The sequence below is a fragment of the Cotesia typhae genome, unplaced genomic scaffold (genome assembly GCF_013202065.1).
Source record: "Cotesia typhae breed Kobodo isofemale line unplaced genomic scaffold, CoteBio_Ctyphae contig_44, whole genome shotgun sequence".
NCBI lineage: Eukaryota > Metazoa > Arthropoda > Insecta > Hymenoptera > Braconidae > Cotesia > Cotesia typhae.
Genome location: NW_027423753.1, coordinates 617,269 through 638,206, shown reverse-complemented (window position 1 = coordinate 638,206; position 20,938 = coordinate 617,269). Strand labels below are relative to the sequence as shown.

The window sequence follows — 20,938 nt, the reverse complement described above, 5'->3', positions numbered from 1 at the left end:
AATATTATTATTTATTAATTATTAATTAAAAATTTTTATACTTTTAGAAATGAAGAAATGATCTTGTATCTGGTCAAATGCTGTGTTTTTCAAAGATATAAGCTCATCCCGAAGTTATACTCATCAAGAGCTTTCATTTGAGTACCCACATCATTTTTTCATATATTTTATATATATATATATATATATATATATATATATTATATATCAAAAATACATGTGGGTACTCAAATGAAAGCTCTTGATGAGTGTAACTTCGGGATGAGCTTATATTTTAAAAAATAATAATAATAATAATAAAATTAAATATTATTGTATTAAACTATACATACACATATGATATGTACTTACACATACATGGAGATATTCCCAGTCTTGCCTGAATAATTCTAGAGTCTTAGCTTGTCTTCAGTCTTAGTTGATCACTCCTACTGTTGTGTCTTGAACTTATACTTATAGTTAAGTATTAATTTTTGTACCTTCTCGGTTGGCCTCTACCTTTTCTTCTATTTTCTTACTCCATCTTCCAACCAATAACTCACTCTCCTTCTCTTTCTTTTCTTCTTATTCTTGCTCTTAGTCTTTTTATTGCCTCGTGGATTCGTGAGTTTTAATGTGTATATTCAACATATTACTGGTTGCTGGTTGCTCGGCAGCTTATTCTTGCCCACGTACTATTAAGTCTACATGCTGCTTGCATTGAATTTAATTAAATATATCAGTTTTGTGAAGAAGAAATAAAACAGGCAATGTGATCTTCAAAGTCTACCGGATAAAGTATTTTTAATTGGGTTTTTTTTTAATGGATTTACTCTTACTTGGTGCTGATTGACGGATTCCTCCACGGCAAAATGAAACTTTTCAATGAGTTGTGCTGCAGTTTGGTGCTTCTGGTGCTCATTCTGGGATTAGAGGTCCATACGCTGGAAAAAAATAGTTTTTTTATTAATTGTCCTGATAAATGTTGGTGCTATCACTCCAGTGTCAGATGTATGTATCAAGGGATTACTTTTGTGCCAAGAGTTCCGACGAATACTACTATTTTGTAAGTCATTTTATTTTTTTTTATTAAATTATTAAATAAATTTTATTTTATAAAATTATTTAACTTTGCTATAAAAAGAGTGTATTTAAAATTATTGTAGTAATTATTAAATTTATAAATCAACAAACATTATTCATTCTTATAATAAAATCCATTAACAATTTTTTACAAAAAAAAAAAAAAAAAAAAAAAAAAAAAACATGAATAATCTTTTTACTTTAATTTAATAAAGATTGATTATGTGGCGTTTAATATGCATAATTTAAGTTTTTTATGCTGGCGCTGCAAATAATTACAGTGATTATTATTTTGCGAATAAATACTATAATTATTTTATGGAACATAAAAATCCTTAAAGACTTTAAATAACAGCTTTTGACGATTTTAAAGATTTTTACTCCAAAATTTTTTATAAAATTCAATTTGTATTAAAAAAAATTATTGATGTAATTTTATTTAATATTAGTTAAAAAGAAAAAAAAATCTGGTGCCTGTTGATTTAATTATCATAAAATTAGCAAAATACACTCAACTTTTTGAAAAAAAAAATCAAGAATAACGACCCAAATAGATATTCGTCATCAAAAGTTATCAGCCGTTCATTAATAATTGTCAGGAATAAATACCAGCATTGTCTCAACTTAAAATTTTTTTAATGAGAACACGATAAATATTTTAGTCACAATATAAAAATGAAAATATTTATTAAATTTAAATTTAGATACCCAGAAAGATTTATCAAAAAATAAGTCATAATAAATCATAATTTTAGACTGTTAAAATAAACGCCACTATTTGAATCAGAGATAAAAATACACAGAGATAGCTTAAACATCCAGTTCCCAATAATGTTTCCTGTGAAAAAAAAAAATAAATAAATAAATAAATATTTTCATTCAATGAGCTTACATCTTTAATTAAAAATATCAATGATTAAAAAAAAAAAAAAAAAATGACCTTGACAAAATTAAATCTTCCATATAAAATAATTCTCCAGAGATTTACGATTCAACGACATAGTGGACTTACAACCGGGGACATTCCACGGTCTCAAGCACATGGACACAATCCTCCTGAATGACAACAAAGTAAAGCACCTAAGCGCAAATACTTTCATCGGGCTGCCGAGGCTGAGGATTCTTTATTTGTATAAAAATTACATAACATCAATAACGCCCGGGGCGTTCTCACACTTGCCGAATCTGAGACAGCTTTATCTGCAAAACAACAAACTTATGGAGATATTGCCCAACACATTCAGCAACTTACCTCGTCTTGAGCGGCTATTTCTGCATAACAATCAGCTGAAGAAAATACCCGCCGCTGCTTTCGAGAATATCGGCTCGATGACCAGATTGCGGCTCGATTCCAATGATCTGGTCTGTGATTGTGATTTGTTGTGGCTGGTAGAGAGATTGAGAGATAAGCCGACTGAGATGGCTGCTATTTGTCAGTCGCCTGAAGAAATGCAGGGCAAGTCACTGACAACTATGACGATACACGATTTTCACTGCAGTAAGTCTTTTTAATTATAATTAAAAATTTTAATTTTAATAAAAATAATTATTCTTAAATAATTGATACTAATTTACGAATAAAAACTTTCAGAGACTCCAAAAATACTCCAAGGTCCCGGAGATGTTGAAGTGCAAGAAGGCGAGACTGCATACTTCACTTGTCGCGTTGATGGGGATCCAAAGCCGGCTGTTAAATGGATGAGAAACTCCGACCAAGTTAATGTCGACGGCAAAAAGTACATTTTGAAACAAGACGGGACTCTTGTTATTCCTCGAGTGACTGTCGATGATATTGGAGAGTATGAGTGTATTGCTGAGAGTAAAATGGGCGCTGAAGTTTCTCGGAAAGCTCGCGCTGTTATTACTGTCAGCCCGGCGATTCGTTTTACTCAGGTAATTTTTAAATTAATTATTTATTATTAAATAAAAAAAAAAAAAAAAAATATGTCACAAATTAAGCAATTAATTAATTAATTAATGTATGAGTAATACTCAACTGCAAGTGTCTTATGGGATATAAGATTGTCGGAACTCGATAATAATGTGATTCACTGATTAAAGATATTAATTTTAGATAATGCTTAATAAATATACTTATTCAATTCATATAATTGATTCAATTGATTTTAGAAATCTATTTTAGAGTTTGTATCTTTGATCTTAATTATGTTTAATTCATTGTTTAAAATAATTACTCAATTGTTTTGAAAGATACAATTTAAAATAATTATTTTTTAATTGAAACATTTGATAATTTTTTAATATATTTATAAAAAAAAAAAATTTTTTTTTATAATAATTAGTTTATTATAAAAATTTCAAGATTAAATTTTAAAATAATTGTAATAATAAAATCAACAATTAAAAAATTTCCAGTTACCATCTTCCCAAACGGTAACAGCCGGAGAAGACATAAGCTTCACTTGCAAAGCAGACAGCCAGATGCCAGTAACACTAGAATGGTGGAAAGACGGGCAGCGAATTTACTCCGACAACCAGCGAATATATCTCCAAGACCAGTCCTCAATTTTAAGAATCCTCTCCGCAACACCTCGGGACTCAGCGAGATACGTCTGCCAGGCTCGCAATGCCAACGGCTTCGCGGAGGTCAGCGCGGACTTGCGGGTGCTGGAAAAAAATTCCAGCCCCCCGAAATTGATCTACGAGCCCCCAAAGAACCTGGACAGCGAAGTGGGAGCCACCGTGGAGATCCCTTGCCGCGCCGCGGGCGAACCTAAGCCTGTAATTCAGTGGAAAAAGGACGGCAGTGCGCTGGAGCCGAGAGTTTCTTCGATAAAAATCTCCCGGGGAGGCTCGCTGTACATCCAGAACATCTCGCTGGCGGATTCCGGACGGTACGAGTGCACTGCTGTCAATAATAATGGACGCGTCACCGCGCAATGTCTGCTGCAAGTACACCCAGTCCTGGGCAGCAGCAACACCATCAGCAACAGCATTGGGTCCACCTCTGACACGCTGATAAGGCGTGCGTTTAATGACGCAACTGAGACAATTGACCGAGCTATTAATCAGACGCTTGAGTCGCTCTTTGGAGTTAAGAATGATGCCAAAGAGCCAAGGCATTTTGATCCATTCCGCGTCACTAGGTCAGAGTTTCAATTTTATTTTTTTTAATTTATTTTTAATTAAAGATTAATTATTTAATTTTTGGAATTAAATTAAAAATTTATAATTGATTTTTATTAAAAATTTTGGAAATTAATAATTTATAATTTATTTAATTCTTTAGTCCTTAATATAAATAAAAAAATTAATTTTCAATGCATTAATTAAAATTTTTAATAATAAATTTTATAAATCATTTTTAAACCAATTTTTTCAACCAAAAAAATTTTAATATAAATTTTTTTCCAATCAAAAATTAAAATAATCAAAATAAAAATCACCAGGTTCCCAAACGCAGTCGCCAGAGCAGCAGCAAGACCAGCAGAAATTTTCGAAAGGACTCTACTAAACATCCGGCGTTTCATGGACAAAGGAATGTCAGTAAATTCATCAACACCCTTCAAATACGAGGACATACTGACCTCCGAGCAGATAGCAGAAATAGAAAGACTTTCAGGCTGCACCGGGCACAGAAAAAAACACACTTGCAATAATTTATGCTTCCACACCAAGTACAGAAGCATAGACGGTAGCTGCAACAATTTGAAGCATCCCACCTGGGGATCGTCTTACACCGGGTTCCGCCGCATACTCCAGCCGATTTACGAGAACGGGTTCTCGCAACCCATCGGCTGGGACCCCTCGAGGCTTTACTACGGATTCAAGAAACCTCCCGCGAGGTTGGTGTCCACCAAGCTTATTTCTACAACAAAGATATCGTCAGACTCGAGGATCACGCACATGGTGATGCAGTGGGGCCAGTTTCTAGACCACGATTTGGACCACGCTTTGCCAGCTGTTTCTTCCGAGTCCTGGGACGGAATAGATTGTAAAAAGTCCTGTGAGAACGCAGCGCCGTGCTTTCCCATGCAAGTGCCGCCGGGGGATCCAAGAATCTCTAATAGACGGTGCATCGATTTCATACGGACGAGCGCGGTCTGCGGTTCCGGAATGACTAGTATTCTCTGGGGTCAAGGAATTATGCTTCGGGAGCAGATGAATCAGTTGACTAGTTATTTAGACGCCTCTCAGGTTTATGGATACAACGATGATCTGGCTTTGGATCTCAGAGATATGACTCCATCAAGGTCGCTTAATAATGATGCTGACCGTAATGACAATAGAGGATTACTGAGAGAAGGAGTTACTTTACCTGGTAAAAAAAAAAAAGAAAAAAAAAAAAAAAAAAAAAAAAAAAAAAAAAAAAAATTTTTATTATTTCTATTAATTTTAAGCTTGTTAAAAAAATAATAATAATACTGACGTGTTCAAAATTTTTATTATTATAATTAATTAAAAATATTTTTCAGGTAAAAAACCATTGCTACCTTACTCAACACCTGGCCAATTCGTCGACTGCCGAAGAAACCCCATAGAATCCACAATAAACTGCTTCGTCGCTGGAGACATCCGAGCAAACGAGCAGGTAGGATTACTAGCGATGCATACACTCTGGCTGCGAGAGCACAACCGAATAGCGCAAATTCTCGGGGAACTGAACCCCCACTGGAGCGGGGAGAGACTTTACCAAGAATCCCGAAAAATAGTAGGCGCGGAGATGCAGCACATAACTTACCAGCACTGGCTACCAATAATATTCGGACAAACTACTGAAGAACTAATAGGTACCTGGACGGGTTACAATCCCGAGCTAGACGCGAGTATCTCCAACGTCTTCGCGACAGCAGCTTTAAGATTCGGACACTCGATAATCCAGCCGAGATTGGAGCGTCTGAACGAAGACTTGTCTAGCATTCCTCAGGGTCCTTTGAATTTGCGAGATGCTTTCTTCTCTCCCTGGCGGCTGGTCGACGAAGGCGGAGTAGATCCTCTTCTCCGGGGAATGTTCGCGACTGCAGCGAAGCTCAAAATGCCCGAAGAAAATCTCAACACTGAGCTGACGGAGCAGCTGTTCAGAACTGCTCACGCTGTCGCGCTGGACCTGGCGGCGATGAACATCCAGCGAGCGCGCGAGCATGGAATTCCAGGGTACCTAGAGTGGAGAAAGTTCTGCAATTTTTCCCACGAATTTGACAGCTTTGACGAGCTTGCTAATGAAATATCCAACGCGAAGGTCCGGAGGAAGCTCCAGGAGCTCTACGGACACCCGGGGAACATCGACGTCTGGGTCGGAGGAATTCTGGAGGACCAATTGCCTGGAGCAAAGGTCGGTCCGCTCTTCAAGTGTCTTCTTCTCGAGCAATTCAAGCGGACCAGAGACGCTGACCGGCTCTGGTACGAAAACCCCTCGACCTTCAAGCCCGAGCAGCTCCAGCAGATCAAGCAGACTAGCCTCGCAAGAATTTTATGCGACAATGGAGACAACATCACCAGGATTCAGAAGAATGTCTTCGTGCTTCCTGAAACAGATGGAGAGAAAATGGTTTCTTGTCAGGACATCCCGGCGGTTGATTTGAGATTCTGGTCTCAGTGCTGCGGAGACCTGGACTCCACTTGCACGAGTGTCAATGGAAACTTGCCCAGGGTCAGGCTGCCCAGGTCGCCGACTGCGGAAAAATATCTGGAGGTCTTTAATACTCACCAGCAGCTCGTTGATGGAAATTATTATGATAACAGCAAAGACAAGGTTGTCATGATGGTCGAACATGTCAAGGAAGAGGCCAGGATACTTAACAAGCTGGTTAATAAAATTTCTAAGAGGGTCGATGAACTCAAGGAGTTTATTAAGAGTACTAATAATACTATTGACAGCTGGATGGCTGGAGATTTAATTTAATTATTTAGAGTTTTTTAATTACTGTTGATAGTTACGCTTAACTGATGCAATTAAATAATTAGCGATTTTTTTTAACAGTGATACCAATAGACAATTTTTTTTTTTTAAATTAATACTATAGTTAGCTTTTTTAATTTTTTAATTATTTTTTTAGTAAAAAAAAAATCTAAAAATTTTTACATGTCTGCTAATTTAATTTAAATTGTTTTTAAAAAATTAAAATTGATTAAGAATTATTTTTTGGTCACTGATTTAAATAATTATTAAAATATGTTTTTATATAAATTATTAATTCAGTAACTTTAGAGTTTTTTTTTTTTTTTTATTTTTTGTAAATAAATGTTCAACCCGGCAGCTATGCTTGCAATTGTACCGCATTGTATATAATAAATTTATAAATAGTCAACTTGCTTACTTAAAAATCACTACTAGTTTAATAATTTTTTATTTTTGATCAAATCCCACGAATTTAGTGTGAGATCCTCGAGCAATCAGCGAGCCATCCTTCTTCTTGAACATTTCAACATCCAGGAAAGCTAAAGTGCGCCCGAGTTTTTTAGTTTTAGCTTCTATTGTTATTACTTCACCCGGCAGTGCTGATTTTATAAATCTGATGGAAAAATTGAGGCTTGTTAATGAAAAAAATTTTGTTTCAGTAAATTACAGTTATTATTTATAAATACATGTAAAACTAAATTGCTCGCAATTTACCAGAGCAAAATATTCTTCAGAAGAATTTTTAAAATTTAATTTATGACTTGGAGTGTGTAATTACACCTAACAAAACAAAATATATATTGATTTAGTACTTACGAGACGTGCAAGTCAACAGAGACACCAGGATGAGGATTCTTGGCGTGTGTCACCAACGCGTAGGTTGATACATTGTCAATGAGGCTGCACGTACAACCACCGTGAAGAGTGCCTCCGTGGTTTAGTTGCTCTTCTTGAACAGTAAATTCCGCAGTGCAATTACCTTTATCAGCTGACAGGACTTCAAGCTACAATTCATATAAAAATTAATAATCACAGCTGATCATTTGTTATAAATAATTAAAAATTGAAATTTACATTTTTTAAAAATGAACCCCATGTTTTTGTTTTTAAAGTGTTCTCAATTGCGGCTTTTATTAACTCCAATCCGCGGGATGCCATTTTAATTATTTAACAAATTTTTATAACCTAAAAATTAATACATTAATTTTTATAACACTGAAATTGACAGATAAAATTTTTTTTTATAATTTTATAACAATTAAATTATTAAAAAATAATTTTTCGTGAATTTATTCAATAAAAATTATTAAATTATTATTATTTACTTACTATTTATCTCAGCTGATGTCAAAATTTACAATCTTAATTTTCTTAGCCCATAAATAAATTTATAATTATAATAATGTAAGTATAATTTTTTTTTTTTTTTAGATAAGCCAGATTTTTTTTATCATTAATAAAATAAATAATTTATTTTAAAATACTGACATTAATTTTTTCTTTTTTTTAAGTCAGATAAATAAAATTACAATAAAAGGCTCTTTTTAAAAGCTGTCAGGTAATAGAACATAAATTTTCCAAATAATGAAAACAATTTATTATATATTTTTATAAAACCCGTATAAAATCCACAGTAAAAAAATTAGTATACATTTATTATAAAAAACGTAACAATGTGGTCCTATTTTTAAAGGCCTTTCGGAAGTCCGGAATTATTCAACAGATGCTCGCTGGGATCATCAAGATACGTGGGACTTTCTCCGACTCGGGTGTAAATAATACTTTTTATAGAACCTTGGTGCTTTTTACAATTCAATTTTTCTACTAAATCCTGTTAAAAAAAAAAAAAAAAAAAAAAAAAAAAAAAAAAAAAAAAAAAAGATTTACATTTTAAAAATGAATGAATTTTTCCAAGAAAAATAAATAAAAAACTTAGTACCTTTAATGGAGGAATACTAATAGGGAAATCCCCTCTTTTGTAATCATCTTTCCCAGTAGAAGGGAAGAAATGATCTATAAGGCCAAGAACTTGAGGAACGTTCTCTTCTAAGAGGTATAAAACAGTATTTGGACCTGCGTCATTTGTGTACGCAACCTATCAAAAAAAAAAAAAAACATTTTATTTATAATTTTTTAAAATTAATTTTTTTTTGCAATAATTTATTTGTAAAAAAATTATAAAATGTCTAGATTAATTATCCTTTTAAATAATAATTAAAAAATTTTTAATTACTTACTTTAATAGTGTTGCTAGCTTCATTATAAGAATTAATTAAATCAATAATTGCGTGAGAAACATCAGTGAGGTAATTAAAAGACGGATACGCGTCAAGACACACTGCGTGCATTTGATTTGAATCTTTCATAGTCAACTCTGCAAATTGCTGATAATTTTTATTAATAATAGCTTTTTGCATCAACTCGACTCTCTTAGGAACACAAACTTCAGCGCGGTATTTTAGAAGCTCTGATGTTTGGACACATCGCTTCATTCCTACTGCGCTAGAAATTTTTTTACTCGAATCATTTACCTGCAAATATAATAAAAAAATTTTTTAATTACTTCTATCATAAGTTTTGTGCTCAGGAATTAAAAATATTAATTACAACTAAAATGATAACTCTCATCTCAGGCCAATGAGAAGCTGGAGCTATTTGCTTGGAGATACTGTCGACTCCAGTTGGCTCGGAGCCCATGTACCATCTGACGAAGCCGCCAAAGACGCTTCTACACGCTGATCCTGACCCAGTTCTAGCGATCTCGCTGATATTTTCGGTGTAATTGTATAATTTGGCTAGTGCTGCTGTCAGACAAGCATATCCAGCTGCGCTAGACGCGAGACCGGCCGCAGTTGGAAAATTGTTGTTTGAACAAATGTGAATTTTCCATAATTCCATCTCGTTTGTCAAAGTCACTTTACTTTTTACTAATTTAATAAAAAAAAAAAATTGACAAATTAGAAATTTTTTAATAAATTTTAATTGGAGTAATTTTTTAAATTAGTAATTTAATTTATTTAAGTTACTTACTCCTTTGTAAACAATTTTGGAGTCTTTTATTATTCATTAATTCTTCTCTAAAAAAAAAAAAAAAAAAAAAAAAAAAATAATAATAATTAATTCTTAATAAAATTTACAAAAATTATCAAACATCTGATAATCTTCATCTTAATTTTTTTTAAGGATTTAAATTAAAATATTAAAACTTACCTGCCATTCAGCCAAATTTTATCCTCCTTAAAATTAGGACTAGCCATCACAGTAGTCTTCGTGCATAACTGAAGAAATAATCAGCCGTTAAAATAAAATAAAAAAAAAAAAAAAAAAAAACAATAAATAAAATGACAATTTACCTGTTTAGTGTCCAAAGACAAGCTAATAGAATCATTGACAGGTAAAATCAGATCATCATCTCTTTTTCCCCCTAAAAATAAAAAAATCAAAATTATCAAAAATAAAAAAAAAATAGTTAAATAAATATACTTACAGTATTTAATAACTGCAATATTAACAGGAGCTATACAAGTAACAATATTATTGTTATTCATATTTATAATAAAATTCAGAACCGTCAAACTTGAAACTTGGACTGAAAGTGTGACAACGAAAGCATAAAAATCTGCTGACGTTTTGATTTCTCTTCACGTATCCATTGTAATACTAATTTAAAACTTGACATTAAAATACATATTATAAATACCTAAGCTGTACATTTATTTACATGTATTTTCCACTGAGTAAATACACAAGTGTGACAAAGACAGACTGTCATTTTTTTTTTTACTTTTTTTCCCGGTCGGTAAGCGCGCCATTTTTATTTTTAACTAAAGAATCACACTATATATTTTTTGTATTTAAAATAATATAAAAAATTAATGAAACTATATCTGTAATTACATTTTAAAAAATTACTTGACAAATGGAGTTTTTTTTTATTTATCAGTAAAAAACGTGCTTAATGATAACAAAAAATGATAAATATACACATATAGTATATGTAAGTTGTTCACATGTATATTAAATGTAAGTGTAAGTATGACTAAAGTACTAAAGTATAGCCGGTAATTGCACTCTCTCTCGCCTTGTCACCGAGATTTTTTTCGAAGGCGCGGCAGTACAATAATTTTTCTCTGAAAGCTGATTACAGTTAAACAATAAATAAACATTTGTAAAAATAAAAACCTGCTGCTGAAAATCCTGAGGATAATTTATTAGCTATTTAGTTAGTGCAAGTGCTCAATAAAATACTAAGTTTAAGATGCTGGGTCACCCACCAGCGTGTGTAATTGATGTTGGGACCGGGTGAGTTGCTGGTTATTTACTGCTCACTTGTTTCTATTACTCATTGTTATTAATAAGTGTTGCTATTGTATACCAAGTGTGTGTATTTTGTTTTTTTTTTTTTTTTTTAATTATTGGTTAATTATTGTAGGTACACAAAATTGGGCTTTGCTGGTAACAGGGATCCCCAGCTGACAATCCCTTCAGCCATTTCAATTAAAGAAACTGCCAAAGTTGGAGATAACTCGGCCAGAAGAGTGACCAAGGGTGTTGAAGATTTAGATTTTTATATTGGATATGAAGCTTTTAATTCCCCTGGTTATTCAATTAAGGTATTTTTAGTGTTTTAAAAATTTTAGAGTTATTTATTTATAGTTAGTAAAAATTTTTATTAAAATTAAATCAGAAGACAGTTGTCATTTTTTTTTTTACATTTCACTGTATTTTATTAAATATTGACATTTTTTAAAATATAAGCTCATCCTGATATTATATTCATCAAGAGCTTTCATTTGAGTACCCACATGCATTTTTGATATATTTTATATATATATATATATATATATATATATATATATATATATATATATATATATATATATATATATATAGAATATATATAAATATATAAAATATATAAAATATATGAAAAATTGATGTGGGTACTCAAATGAAAGCTTCTGATGAGTGTAACATCGGGATGAGCTTATATAATTAAAAATGTCAATAATTTACAAGATACAAAATTATTTTTATTCTCTTAATAATTTATATTTATATAATTAATAAAATTATAAAACAATAATTAAATACAAAATTTTATTTTCAGTATCCAGTAAGACATGGATTAGTTGAAGACTGGGACCTAATGGAGCGTTTCCTCCAGCAATGTATCTTCAAATACCTCCGAGCAGAGCCAGAGGACCATTATTTCCTCCTAACAGAGCCTCCATTAAATACTCCGGAGAACCGTGAGTACATGGCGGAAATAATGTTCGAGTCTTTCAACGTTCCTGGTCTGTACATCGCGGTGCAAGCAGTGCTGGCATTAGCAGCTTCTTGGACAGCGAAATCCGTGGAAGACCGCTCGCTGACGGGAATAGTAGTCGACAGCGGAGACGGAGTGACCCACGTGATTCCCGTGGCCTCTGGGTTCGTAATCGGGAGCTGTATCAAACACATTCCGATCGCCGGACGTGACATCACGTACTTCATCCAGAGTCTGCTGAGAGAGCGCGAAGTTGGTATTCCGCCAGAACAATCTCTGGAGACTGCCAAGGCTATCAAGGAGAAGTACTGCTATATATGTCCAGACATCGCCAAGGAGTTTGCCAAGTATGACAGCGATCCGACTAAATTCAAGCAGCACACTGGAGTCAATAGTATCACGCAACAGTCCTTCAATGTTGATGTTGGGTATGAAAGATTCTTGGGCCCAGAGATATTCTTTCATCCAGAATTCGCTAATCCTGATTTTACCACGCCGCTAGGAGAGATTGTCGATGATGTCATCCAGAATTGTCCAATTGATGTCCGCAGACCGTTGTACAAAAATATTGTGCTTTCTGGTGGATCTACGATGTTCAAAGATTTTGGAAGAAGGTTACAGAGAGACGTCAAAAAAATGGTTGACGCTCGGTTGAAGCTCAGTGAAAAATTGAGCGGTGGTCATATTACGGTAAGTTGTTTTTTTTTTTTTTTAATAAATAAAATTTTGATTTATTAAATAATGACTAAATTTCACAAAAAAAAAAAAAAAAATCGATTTCATAATTTAATATAATTATTTAATCTTTATAATTTTTTTTACAGCCTACGGCAATTGACGTTCGCGTTATTACGCATCATAAACAACGTTGTGCAGTTTGGTTTGGCGGAGCTTTATTAGCAAGTGGGCCTGAATTCTACCAGGTTTGTCATACGAAAAAAGATTACCAAGAATATGGACCAGGAATTTGCCGCTACAATCCAGTGTTCCGCAGTGTTGTTTAATATATATCAAATATGTAATTATTACTAATAAATATTATTAATAAAATTTAAAAATTTAGATTTTAATTAATTGTAAATAATTTTTTTTTTTTTTAGATTTTTATACTTTTATTTTTAATTATTTTTTTTATCAATAAAATAAAAATGATCAGCTGCTCGCTGATTTAAAATAAATTAAAAAATTTCCCGCCTTGTGTTTGTATTTCCCGCCACCAGGTGTCGCACAATCTAGATGACGCTGCGCCGAATCAGAAAAAAGTCGATGCTTGTTTCAAAGCATTATTATTATTGTTGTTATTGTTATTATTGTTACAAAAGCAGATGTGCGATGTGCCGTAAATTCAGTACAGTGTATACATATATTGCAAGTTAAATTCAAACAATTCTCTGAAAACTCTGGTCAGAAGAGCAAATATCAAATATGGCAATGGCGACTACTCAGGTTAAAGGAAGCGGATGGCCACGCCGGTCCAGCAACAGCTCCTTTGAGGGCAAGCCTGTGCAAAATCAATCTGTAACTATTCTTAGGACTGTTAATTTGTAAGTAAAAAAAACAGAGTGTAAATTTATTATTGCTATACTTTCATAACCTGGACACTTGTAACGCGCCCATGATAAATTTACATACACAATGTGACGCTCTAACTAGACAATGTCTGTCTGTGCAAATTATCACTTACAATTAATAAATATAAAATATTTAATGTATATTTAAACTGTACTATGTACTAAATAATTATTTTAAAGTAAATTCATATTTAATTTTTAATATTTTTCTGAACAATTGTTATTTAATTATTTATTGATTTTCGGTAATTATTTTGTTACCGCAATTGTTAAAAAAAAAAAAAAAAAATGAACATATTTACTGTTATTGTAAACAATTTTATTCATGAGCGCATGTCAAAAAAAAAAAAAATTTGTTTAAAATTGTAAAAAAAATGTATTTTTTTTTGTCTGGTAATTTTGTTAAATTATTATTATTATTATTATTATTAATAAATACTATTGTTAAGATAATTACTCGATAATTGATCGAGTAAATTTATAAAAACAAGGTTAATTATTACTTGAATGTATAATTAAAAATTTGTTCGGTAAAAAAAGAAGAATGTATAATTTTTAACAATTGTAATTGTTTGTAAAAGCTTGAAGATTGTTTTATAAATTGGTATGTTTATTTTTTAAAAGCAAGAAGAGTTACCACTGAAGATTTATTATATATTTTAGATAAATTTGTTGTTTTAAATTGTAAAGGAAAGAAGATTGTTAACAATGTGTATAAAACTCGTTTATCATAGATATCCTTTGACAAACTATACTTTTGGAACGAAAGAGCCGCTGTTTGAAAAAGACCCGTCTGTTCCGGCAAGATTTCAGCGTATGCGAGATGAATTTGACAAGATTGGGATGCGTAGGAGTGTCGAAGGAGTTCTTTTGGTACATGAGCATGGGCTGCCTCATGTACTTTTGCTCCAGCTTGGTACAACCTTTTTTAAATTGTAAGTTTCTTTATTTTTTTAATAAAAAAATTTATAAAAAATTTTTTTAATAAAAAAAAAAGTCATAAAAATCTTTAAATGTCGGCTAATTTAATTTTTTATATTTTAATTATTATTATAAATATTAATGAATTATTTTTTTTTATAATTTCAGGCCTGGAGGAGAATTAAACGCTGGAGAAGATGAGGTAGAGGGCCTAAAACGGCTCTTGACAGAGGTAACGGCTAACATCGTGGCTCCCTTTGCTACCCTGTATCAAGGGTGGTTAAGATTTAGCTCTAAGTTTTGTAATTTATTTATAGATACACCATGATCTGTGATAATTAAAATATATTTTATATTTTGTACGATCAATGTAACTGGGCATGTAGCTCTCACATTTTTCTCTACTCTTGTTAAAATCATTGATAAAATATCAGTCAAAAAAAAAAAAAAAATTGATTGATTTTTTCACTACATGCTGCATGTCCGGCGATTTCTTTATTATTATATTTTTACAGTAGTAAAATTTGTAATTTAATCAGCTAAGAACATAGTTTAGAAAAATTTTAATTCAAAATTTTTTATGAAATTTTAAGAATCATTCTGTGTTAGAACTATGTTCTAAGCTTTTGAAAAAAAAGATTGTAAAATTTAGTGTAAGCTTTGAAGTTTTAAATTGTTGAATAAATGTTTTTAATTTTAGTAGACAATTTTTGAAACTTACGTACGTTTTTCAGACACTGGGGCGTCAGGATGGTGTCAAACAGGAATGGGTGATTGAAGACACTATTGGAAATTGGTGGAGACCCAATTTTGAACCACCTCAGTATCCGTATGTTCCACCACATATTACTAAACCTAAAGAACACAAGAAATTGTTTTTAGTTCAGCTTCAAGAAAAAGGTATTGTAATTTAAAATAATTTATTAATATTAATTAATTGACTAATAAATTATTTTTTTAGCACTTTTTGCCGTTCCTAAAAATTACAAACTTGTGGCTGCGCCATTGTTTGAACTTTATGATAACTCTCAAGGATATGGACCAATTATTTCTTCTCTACCTCAGTCACTGTGCAGGTAATTAATTAGTTAAATAATTTTTTACCTCCATTGTAATTAATCAGCGTTGATTTATTTGAAAATTTCTTCTTTCAGATTTAATTTCATCTACATGTGAGCCTCGTAAAATTCCGACGTACAATTAAATAAAAATAATTTGAATTTTGAAGTTTAAGTATAATTAGTGCAAGAGAAAATAAATTTTTAATTAATTATCTGACTATGTATGTGTATGGATGCGAAAAGTACGGATGACAATTTGTATTAATAAATATTCATAATAATTATATCAATGATCTCTGTTCTTTGTATAAAATGACATTCTTAATAAATCTCTTAAATTTCCTAAATTATAAATTTTAATATTTTATTTAATTATTAATTAAAAAATTATTAGTGAAAATTTTTTAAAGCATTTTTCATTCTTCTGACTTGTTATAAAAATTAAAAAAATTGACAGCTGTTAGCTAACTTCACAACGATGACACCTTCACATCGTTATATAAAAGAGTTAACTTCAGACTAAACCATTATTAAATTAGTTCACCATGTTGCGTTGATGTTGGCAAATATTATTTAACCTAGAAATAACACTGACAATTAAAACGAAATTTCTACGTTTAAAATAAAAATAAAATAGTGTCATTAACGATAAATTAACAAGTTTCATTTAGATTTGCATACTTATCAATAAACTAACCTGCAATATGTAATAAATAATTTCACACTAAATTTTTTTTTTTTATTTATAAAAATAATGTATGACTCATAGAATTTATCAGCGATTTGTTCACAACGTAAGTATATATGATAACTCCAGCTCATGTTACTTCCGTTGCTGACAATATTTAATTTCAGTTTAGTTTGCATCAAATCATGGCCAAGATTAATCTTCCGAAAGACTGGATCCTTGTTACGTCAACAACAGATCCAGGGCGCAATTATTATTTCAACACTGCTACTAATAAATCTACATGGATTTTTCCTAATGATAATTCTGACAGTCAACCAACTCAGGTAATTTAATTAATTTCATGATATTTTATATAATTATTAATTTTTTTTAACAAATAAAATATTTTTAAAAAATTGTATTTTTTTATTTTTTTACATGTCAATTTTTTTTGTCATAATTTATTTGTTAAAAAAATTCTTAAAATTATCAAATATCTGCTAAATTAATTTTTATTTTTATCAAATATTTTTTATAATAAATTTTTATCACAGGAAATTATTCATTGTGTCATAATTAAAAAAGTACAATTAAAATTTTATTTCTTGGTACTGATATAAATTGTAAAAAATTTTATTTCAATAAAAAAAAAAAAAAAATAGAATTGTCTAGAATTAACTAGAATAATTATTAAAAGTCATTTTTCAAAAAATTAAATCACAAAAAAAATATTTTTATTAATTATAATTTTAAAATCATCTCAAATAATTTAAAAAAAAAAAAAAAAAATTATATTCAAAATATTTAATTAACACAAACTATATATAAAATTTCTAAAAGTCAGTACAAAAATTTCCGAACAAAAACGAAAAAATTAACCTCAATTTTGATGATCAAAATAATAATTTGAATAGATTGTATTTTTGTTTATTAAAATGTGAATTTATAAATTAAAATTCTTTAAATATTTTTTAATTAAATCATCGAAAAAAAAATTAACTGTTATTATTAAAAAATGTCATTAATAATTAATTATTTGTTATTTAGAACACCAGAAAAAATTCAACAAGAAAACGTAAAAAAAACGAAGAGCATGACTACAGACCGCACACGCCAGAAGGCGACCCAGAAGTAAACCGGCGTCCCAAGCTGAAAGCCAAGAGACAGTTGTCAACTTCCGAAGATTCTGGGAAGAAGAAGCCAGCCGATACTCCGCAGATGAAAGCGCTGAGAGAGAAAATGCTGCAGAGACAAGCCAAGACTAGTGCGATAAAAAAACCCCGTCCTTTGAAGAGTTCAACGGTCAAAGCTTCTTCAAGCAACGATGTTGACAAAGTTGATGGAGTTGATAAAGCTAAAGTTGAAAAAACTCCTGAAAAACTGAGAAAGAATTTTAAATTCGATGATCTTGAAGAAGAAAAAACAATGACCCCGGCGATGAAACAGCTGAAGTCAAAAATGCTAGCAAGGAAATCTTTATCTGCGATAGCTGATAGAAAGAAAGGCAAATCTAGTCCTAAATTCCAGTCAGGGCACCTGTCTTTAGCGAGTACCAGCAAATCTGCGAGTGAAGACACGGTTAGCTCCTCCACGGCCTCAACGTCCACGGCCGCAGCTCAGTCTGAAGCTAAAGTTCAGGGACTCGACAGTCCCAGGACCAGGGTCAGCAGGAGTCTCTCCTGTTCTACGACTCCAAGGAGAAAGTCCGGCAAGGTTGCTATCGAGAGCAAGCTCAAGCAGATGAAGACTCTGGAAGCTCCTCCTGGAGTCTCTGCGAAAAGAGTTTTGGTTTCTGATGACAGTGCCGAGCTGGTTAAGGATGATGATTCATGGACTAGTCCTGTGAGTAATGCGAAAATTCCGAGGATTGGGAAATTGAAAGCTAAAGAGAGTCCGGAAGAGGACGCTAAGGACCCGCCGGTGGTTTTTAAAAATGCTGAGGATAGAATGAAAGCTTTTTGTAGTAATCTTGAGAGTCAGAGGAGTTTATCTAGCTCATTTAATGATAGTGGGTCTTCAACGGCTAAAGATTCTGGGGAGGTATTTTGTGAAGAGATGGATTGGGAGCCTAGTAAAGAAGAAAAGATTGTCTCTGAGGTAAAAATAATTTTTTTTTTTTTTTTTTTTATTAATTTTATTTTTAATTTTAATTAAATTTAATTTAAAATTAAAAATTTTAATTTTATTTTTTTTTTAGATCCAAAATGTAAGAGCGCAATTAGTAATAGAAGATGACGTTCATATGCTAGAATTAAATAACACCGGCTTAGACTTAACAGACAGCGGAAGCGAATCAAATGGAAGTCTGCGTAAGCTTTACATAGTAGTTGACACAAATGTCTTCTTATCCAACATGATAGCGATAGAAGAAGCGCGGGACGCAATCTTCAAGTTCTATAATCGTCCAATCATCGTAATTCCTTGGACAGTGATCCGTGAGTTGGACTTTATAAAGGACGATAAGTCACACTCGCGCCCTCAGAGCCTCAAATTCAGAGCAAGACACGCGATCCAGTTTATAAACAAGCACTTCGCGGCCAAGCACCCGCGAATTCTTGGACAAACCTTCGCTGATGTCTTCAGCAACCGGCAGAAATTTGAGACAGAGTGTCCGGATGATGAAATTCTCCAGACTTGCTTGCAGATCCAGTCAGCTGGACACCATGTTGTTTTGCTGTCTTATGATAAAAATCTTTGCAATAAAGCTATGATTCATGATGTTATTTCTCTGGGGAAAAATGACCCGCTAGAGAAAGTCGATTATTTGAAAGAGAGCGAGATCAAAAAGCAATTCAGTCTTGCTGACAGTCTGAAAGATGTTGAGCAAGAAGAAGTAAGTATTTTTTTATTTGAAAATTGATGGGATTTTTTTTTTTTTTTTTTTAATTCAAAATTTTTTTAGAATTTTTTAATTTTAATTTAAAAAATTTTGAAATAATATAATTTGATTTTTCTATCAATTATTTAATTAATAATTTAAAAATTAACATATATTATTTGTTTTTAGAAGAAAGCCGAGCTTTTACTGGCAGAAGAATTATTCGAGGACCTGAAGACAACTTTAACATCGTTTATGTCAGTGGTAGTCGCCAAAGAGATGAAAAATTTGTACGGCGAAACCTGGGAGCGCCACACGATAATCCAACCGCCTTGGACGGTCCAGACAGTCCTGAAGTGCGCGAGCAAGCACTGGATAGCAGCAGTGAGTGATTCATTTGAGCGGCGAGCGGAGAGTATTTTAAAAGACTTGACGCAGATAGTGACAGGTCTACAGTACAGTTGTCAGCTGAAAGACATCGAGACACTGATCCACCAGTTCCACGATCTAGTGGGCTGCTTGAAGTCAGTAAAGTACCCGAACATCCTCGAGAACGTCACGGAGGCAATCGAGGCCGTGAAGCAGAAATTTCGGGACAGCCTCAAATTAATTTACCGCAATAAAAAAGATAACAAGCAAGAAGAAGAGTCCAAAGCCGCGCTGCTGGCCTTCGGGTACTTTGAAACTGTCTATTTATTCGCTAGGGATGTTTGTGGGACCTCCGCAAGTTTAATGGGCATGCCTTTTGGTCTTGCTTTTAAGAAGCTCGAATCTCTTTCTATTGAAGATAATATTAAGCAACTCAGGCCTGAAGTCGCGGGGAATTTAAACAGGCTCATGCAGATTCTCAGCACCGCGCTGGATGACATTGATCACCTGCATGTTGATCATCCATCGGTTCTGGCTTTGCACCAGGTACTCACTGGATTTTTGCCGGAGTTTCTGAAGAGTGATCATCAGCTGATGCCGCAGGATGTCTTTTTGTGCTTAAAGTATAAACAAGAGGTTCTTAGGAATGGCCTTGGACAGTTGCAGGAGTTGAGCGAATATTTTTGCAGGATGGCTACTTTTAAGTGTTTGTAATTATTATATCATTTTTGGGCGGTAAATTTTTTTATAATTGATGAAAAAATTAGTTGATAATTTTTTTTTTTTCTTTCAAGTTTGTTGGAAATTTTTAATACTAGGTTTGATTTTTTTTTTTTTTTTTTTTTTTTTTTATTTAAAAAAATTTTAATTTAAAAACTACTTAAGAAAATTTTTGGATATTTTTTTTTTGCTATTTAAAAATAATTTTTTTTCAATAAAAAATTTATTCAGACGCTTGCTAATTTTAGTATTGAAAAATTTAAGTATTAAAAAAATTATTTATAATTTTAGGAGTGTTAATTATATTTAGAAAAAAATTTTTGATAAATCTGAATTAGTGAAGCTTTTATTTTTGATTAAAAAAATTTTTTCATTTAAGAAATAGTTATTAAAAAAAAAAAAAAAATAAATTTTTCATCAATTATTTAATTTAAGCCTAAAAAAATTATTGACTAATCATCGTATATTATTAAAATGCAAATTATATTTAATATATAAGTTAATTTTTATATTGACCATTGAAAAATGTGAAATTTTTGCGGCAACTAAATAAAAAATAAAAAAAAATTTTTTTTTTTAAATTGCGGCAAAAATTTTGACTTTAAAGATAAACTTTT

General features: G+C 31.8%; 6 protein-coding genes across 9 annotated transcripts; 4 read left to right on the top strand and 2 right to left on the bottom strand.

Moving 5' to 3' along the window:
- The first annotated feature begins 320 nt into the window (after nt 1-320).
- On the top strand, nt 321-7,350 carry Pxn (Peroxidasin). Of its 2 annotated transcripts, XM_074245473.1 has the most exons (7): nt 321-458; nt 581-1,045; nt 2,043-2,560; nt 2,654-2,955; nt 3,439-4,169; nt 4,473-5,344; nt 5,499-7,350. In XM_074245473.1, exons 2-7 carry the CDS (start codon nt 852-854, stop codon nt 6,923-6,925), a joined length of 4,044 nt encoding a protein of 1,347 aa, XP_074101574.1. In that variant the 5' UTR covers nt 321-458; nt 581-851; the 3' UTR covers nt 6,926-7,350. The 2 variants fall into 2 exon arrangements, with proteins under 2 accessions (XP_074101574.1, XP_074101573.1); XM_074245472.1 differs by having other exon boundaries at nt 454-1,045.
- LOC141529105 (acyl-coenzyme A thioesterase 13) lies at nt 6,957-8,383 on the bottom strand. The gene is made up of 4 exons (XM_074245512.1): nt 8,252-8,383; nt 7,997-8,107; nt 7,739-7,926; nt 6,957-7,535 (listed from the first exon to the last, which is right to left on the bottom strand). The coding sequence occupies exons 2-4, from the start codon at nt 8,078-8,080 to the stop codon at nt 7,370-7,372; spliced, it is 438 nt and encodes a 145-aa protein (XP_074101613.1). The 5' UTR covers nt 8,081-8,107; nt 8,252-8,383; the 3' UTR covers nt 6,957-7,369.
- Nucleotides 8,384-8,504: 121 nt separating this feature from the next.
- Nucleotides 8,505-10,752, bottom strand: Mvd (mevalonate diphosphate decarboxylase). The gene is made up of 8 exons (XM_074245504.1): nt 10,410-10,752; nt 10,276-10,346; nt 10,133-10,200; nt 9,953-9,999; nt 9,530-9,849; nt 9,160-9,453; nt 8,862-9,017; nt 8,505-8,753 (listed from the first exon to the last, which is right to left on the bottom strand). The coding sequence occupies exons 1-8, from the start codon at nt 10,468-10,470 to the stop codon at nt 8,610-8,612; spliced, it is 1,161 nt and encodes a 386-aa protein (XP_074101605.1). The 5' UTR covers nt 10,471-10,752; the 3' UTR covers nt 8,505-8,609.
- A 228-nt stretch (nt 10,753-10,980) lies between these two features.
- On the top strand, nt 10,981-13,261 carry Arp3 (Actin-related protein 3). Its single transcript, XM_074245503.1, has 4 exons — nt 10,981-11,224; nt 11,355-11,535; nt 12,033-12,881; nt 13,016-13,261. The coding sequence occupies exons 1-4, from the start codon at nt 11,181-11,183 to the stop codon at nt 13,193-13,195; spliced, it is 1,254 nt and encodes a 417-aa protein (XP_074101604.1). The 5' UTR covers nt 10,981-11,180; the 3' UTR covers nt 13,196-13,261.
- Nucleotides 13,262-13,414: 153 nt separating this feature from the next.
- Cpsf5 (cleavage and polyadenylation specificity factor subunit 5) lies at nt 13,415-16,030 on the top strand. The gene is made up of 6 exons (XM_074245507.1): nt 13,415-13,735; nt 14,497-14,697; nt 14,852-14,915; nt 15,418-15,583; nt 15,645-15,759; nt 15,838-16,030. The coding sequence occupies exons 1-6, from the start codon at nt 13,617-13,619 to the stop codon at nt 15,857-15,859; spliced, it is 687 nt and encodes a 228-aa protein (XP_074101608.1). The 5' UTR covers nt 13,415-13,616; the 3' UTR covers nt 15,860-16,030.
- Nucleotides 16,031-16,315: 285 nt separating this feature from the next.
- Swt1 (Swt1 RNA endoribonuclease) lies at nt 16,316-20,886 on the top strand. Of its 3 annotated transcripts, none has more exons than XM_074245482.1 (5): nt 16,316-16,538; nt 16,605-16,758; nt 17,462-18,511; nt 18,612-19,247; nt 19,422-20,886. In XM_074245482.1, the coding sequence occupies exons 2-5, from the start codon at nt 16,618-16,620 to the stop codon at nt 20,313-20,315; spliced, it is 2,721 nt and encodes a 906-aa protein (XP_074101583.1). In that variant the 5' UTR covers nt 16,316-16,538; nt 16,605-16,617; the 3' UTR covers nt 20,316-20,886. The 3 variants fall into 3 exon arrangements, with proteins under 3 accessions (XP_074101583.1, XP_074101582.1, XP_074101581.1); XM_074245481.1 differs by having other exon boundaries at nt 16,600-16,758; nt 19,425-20,886; XM_074245480.1 differs by having other exon boundaries at nt 16,600-16,758.
- The last annotated feature ends 52 nt before the right edge of the window (nt 20,887-20,938 follow it).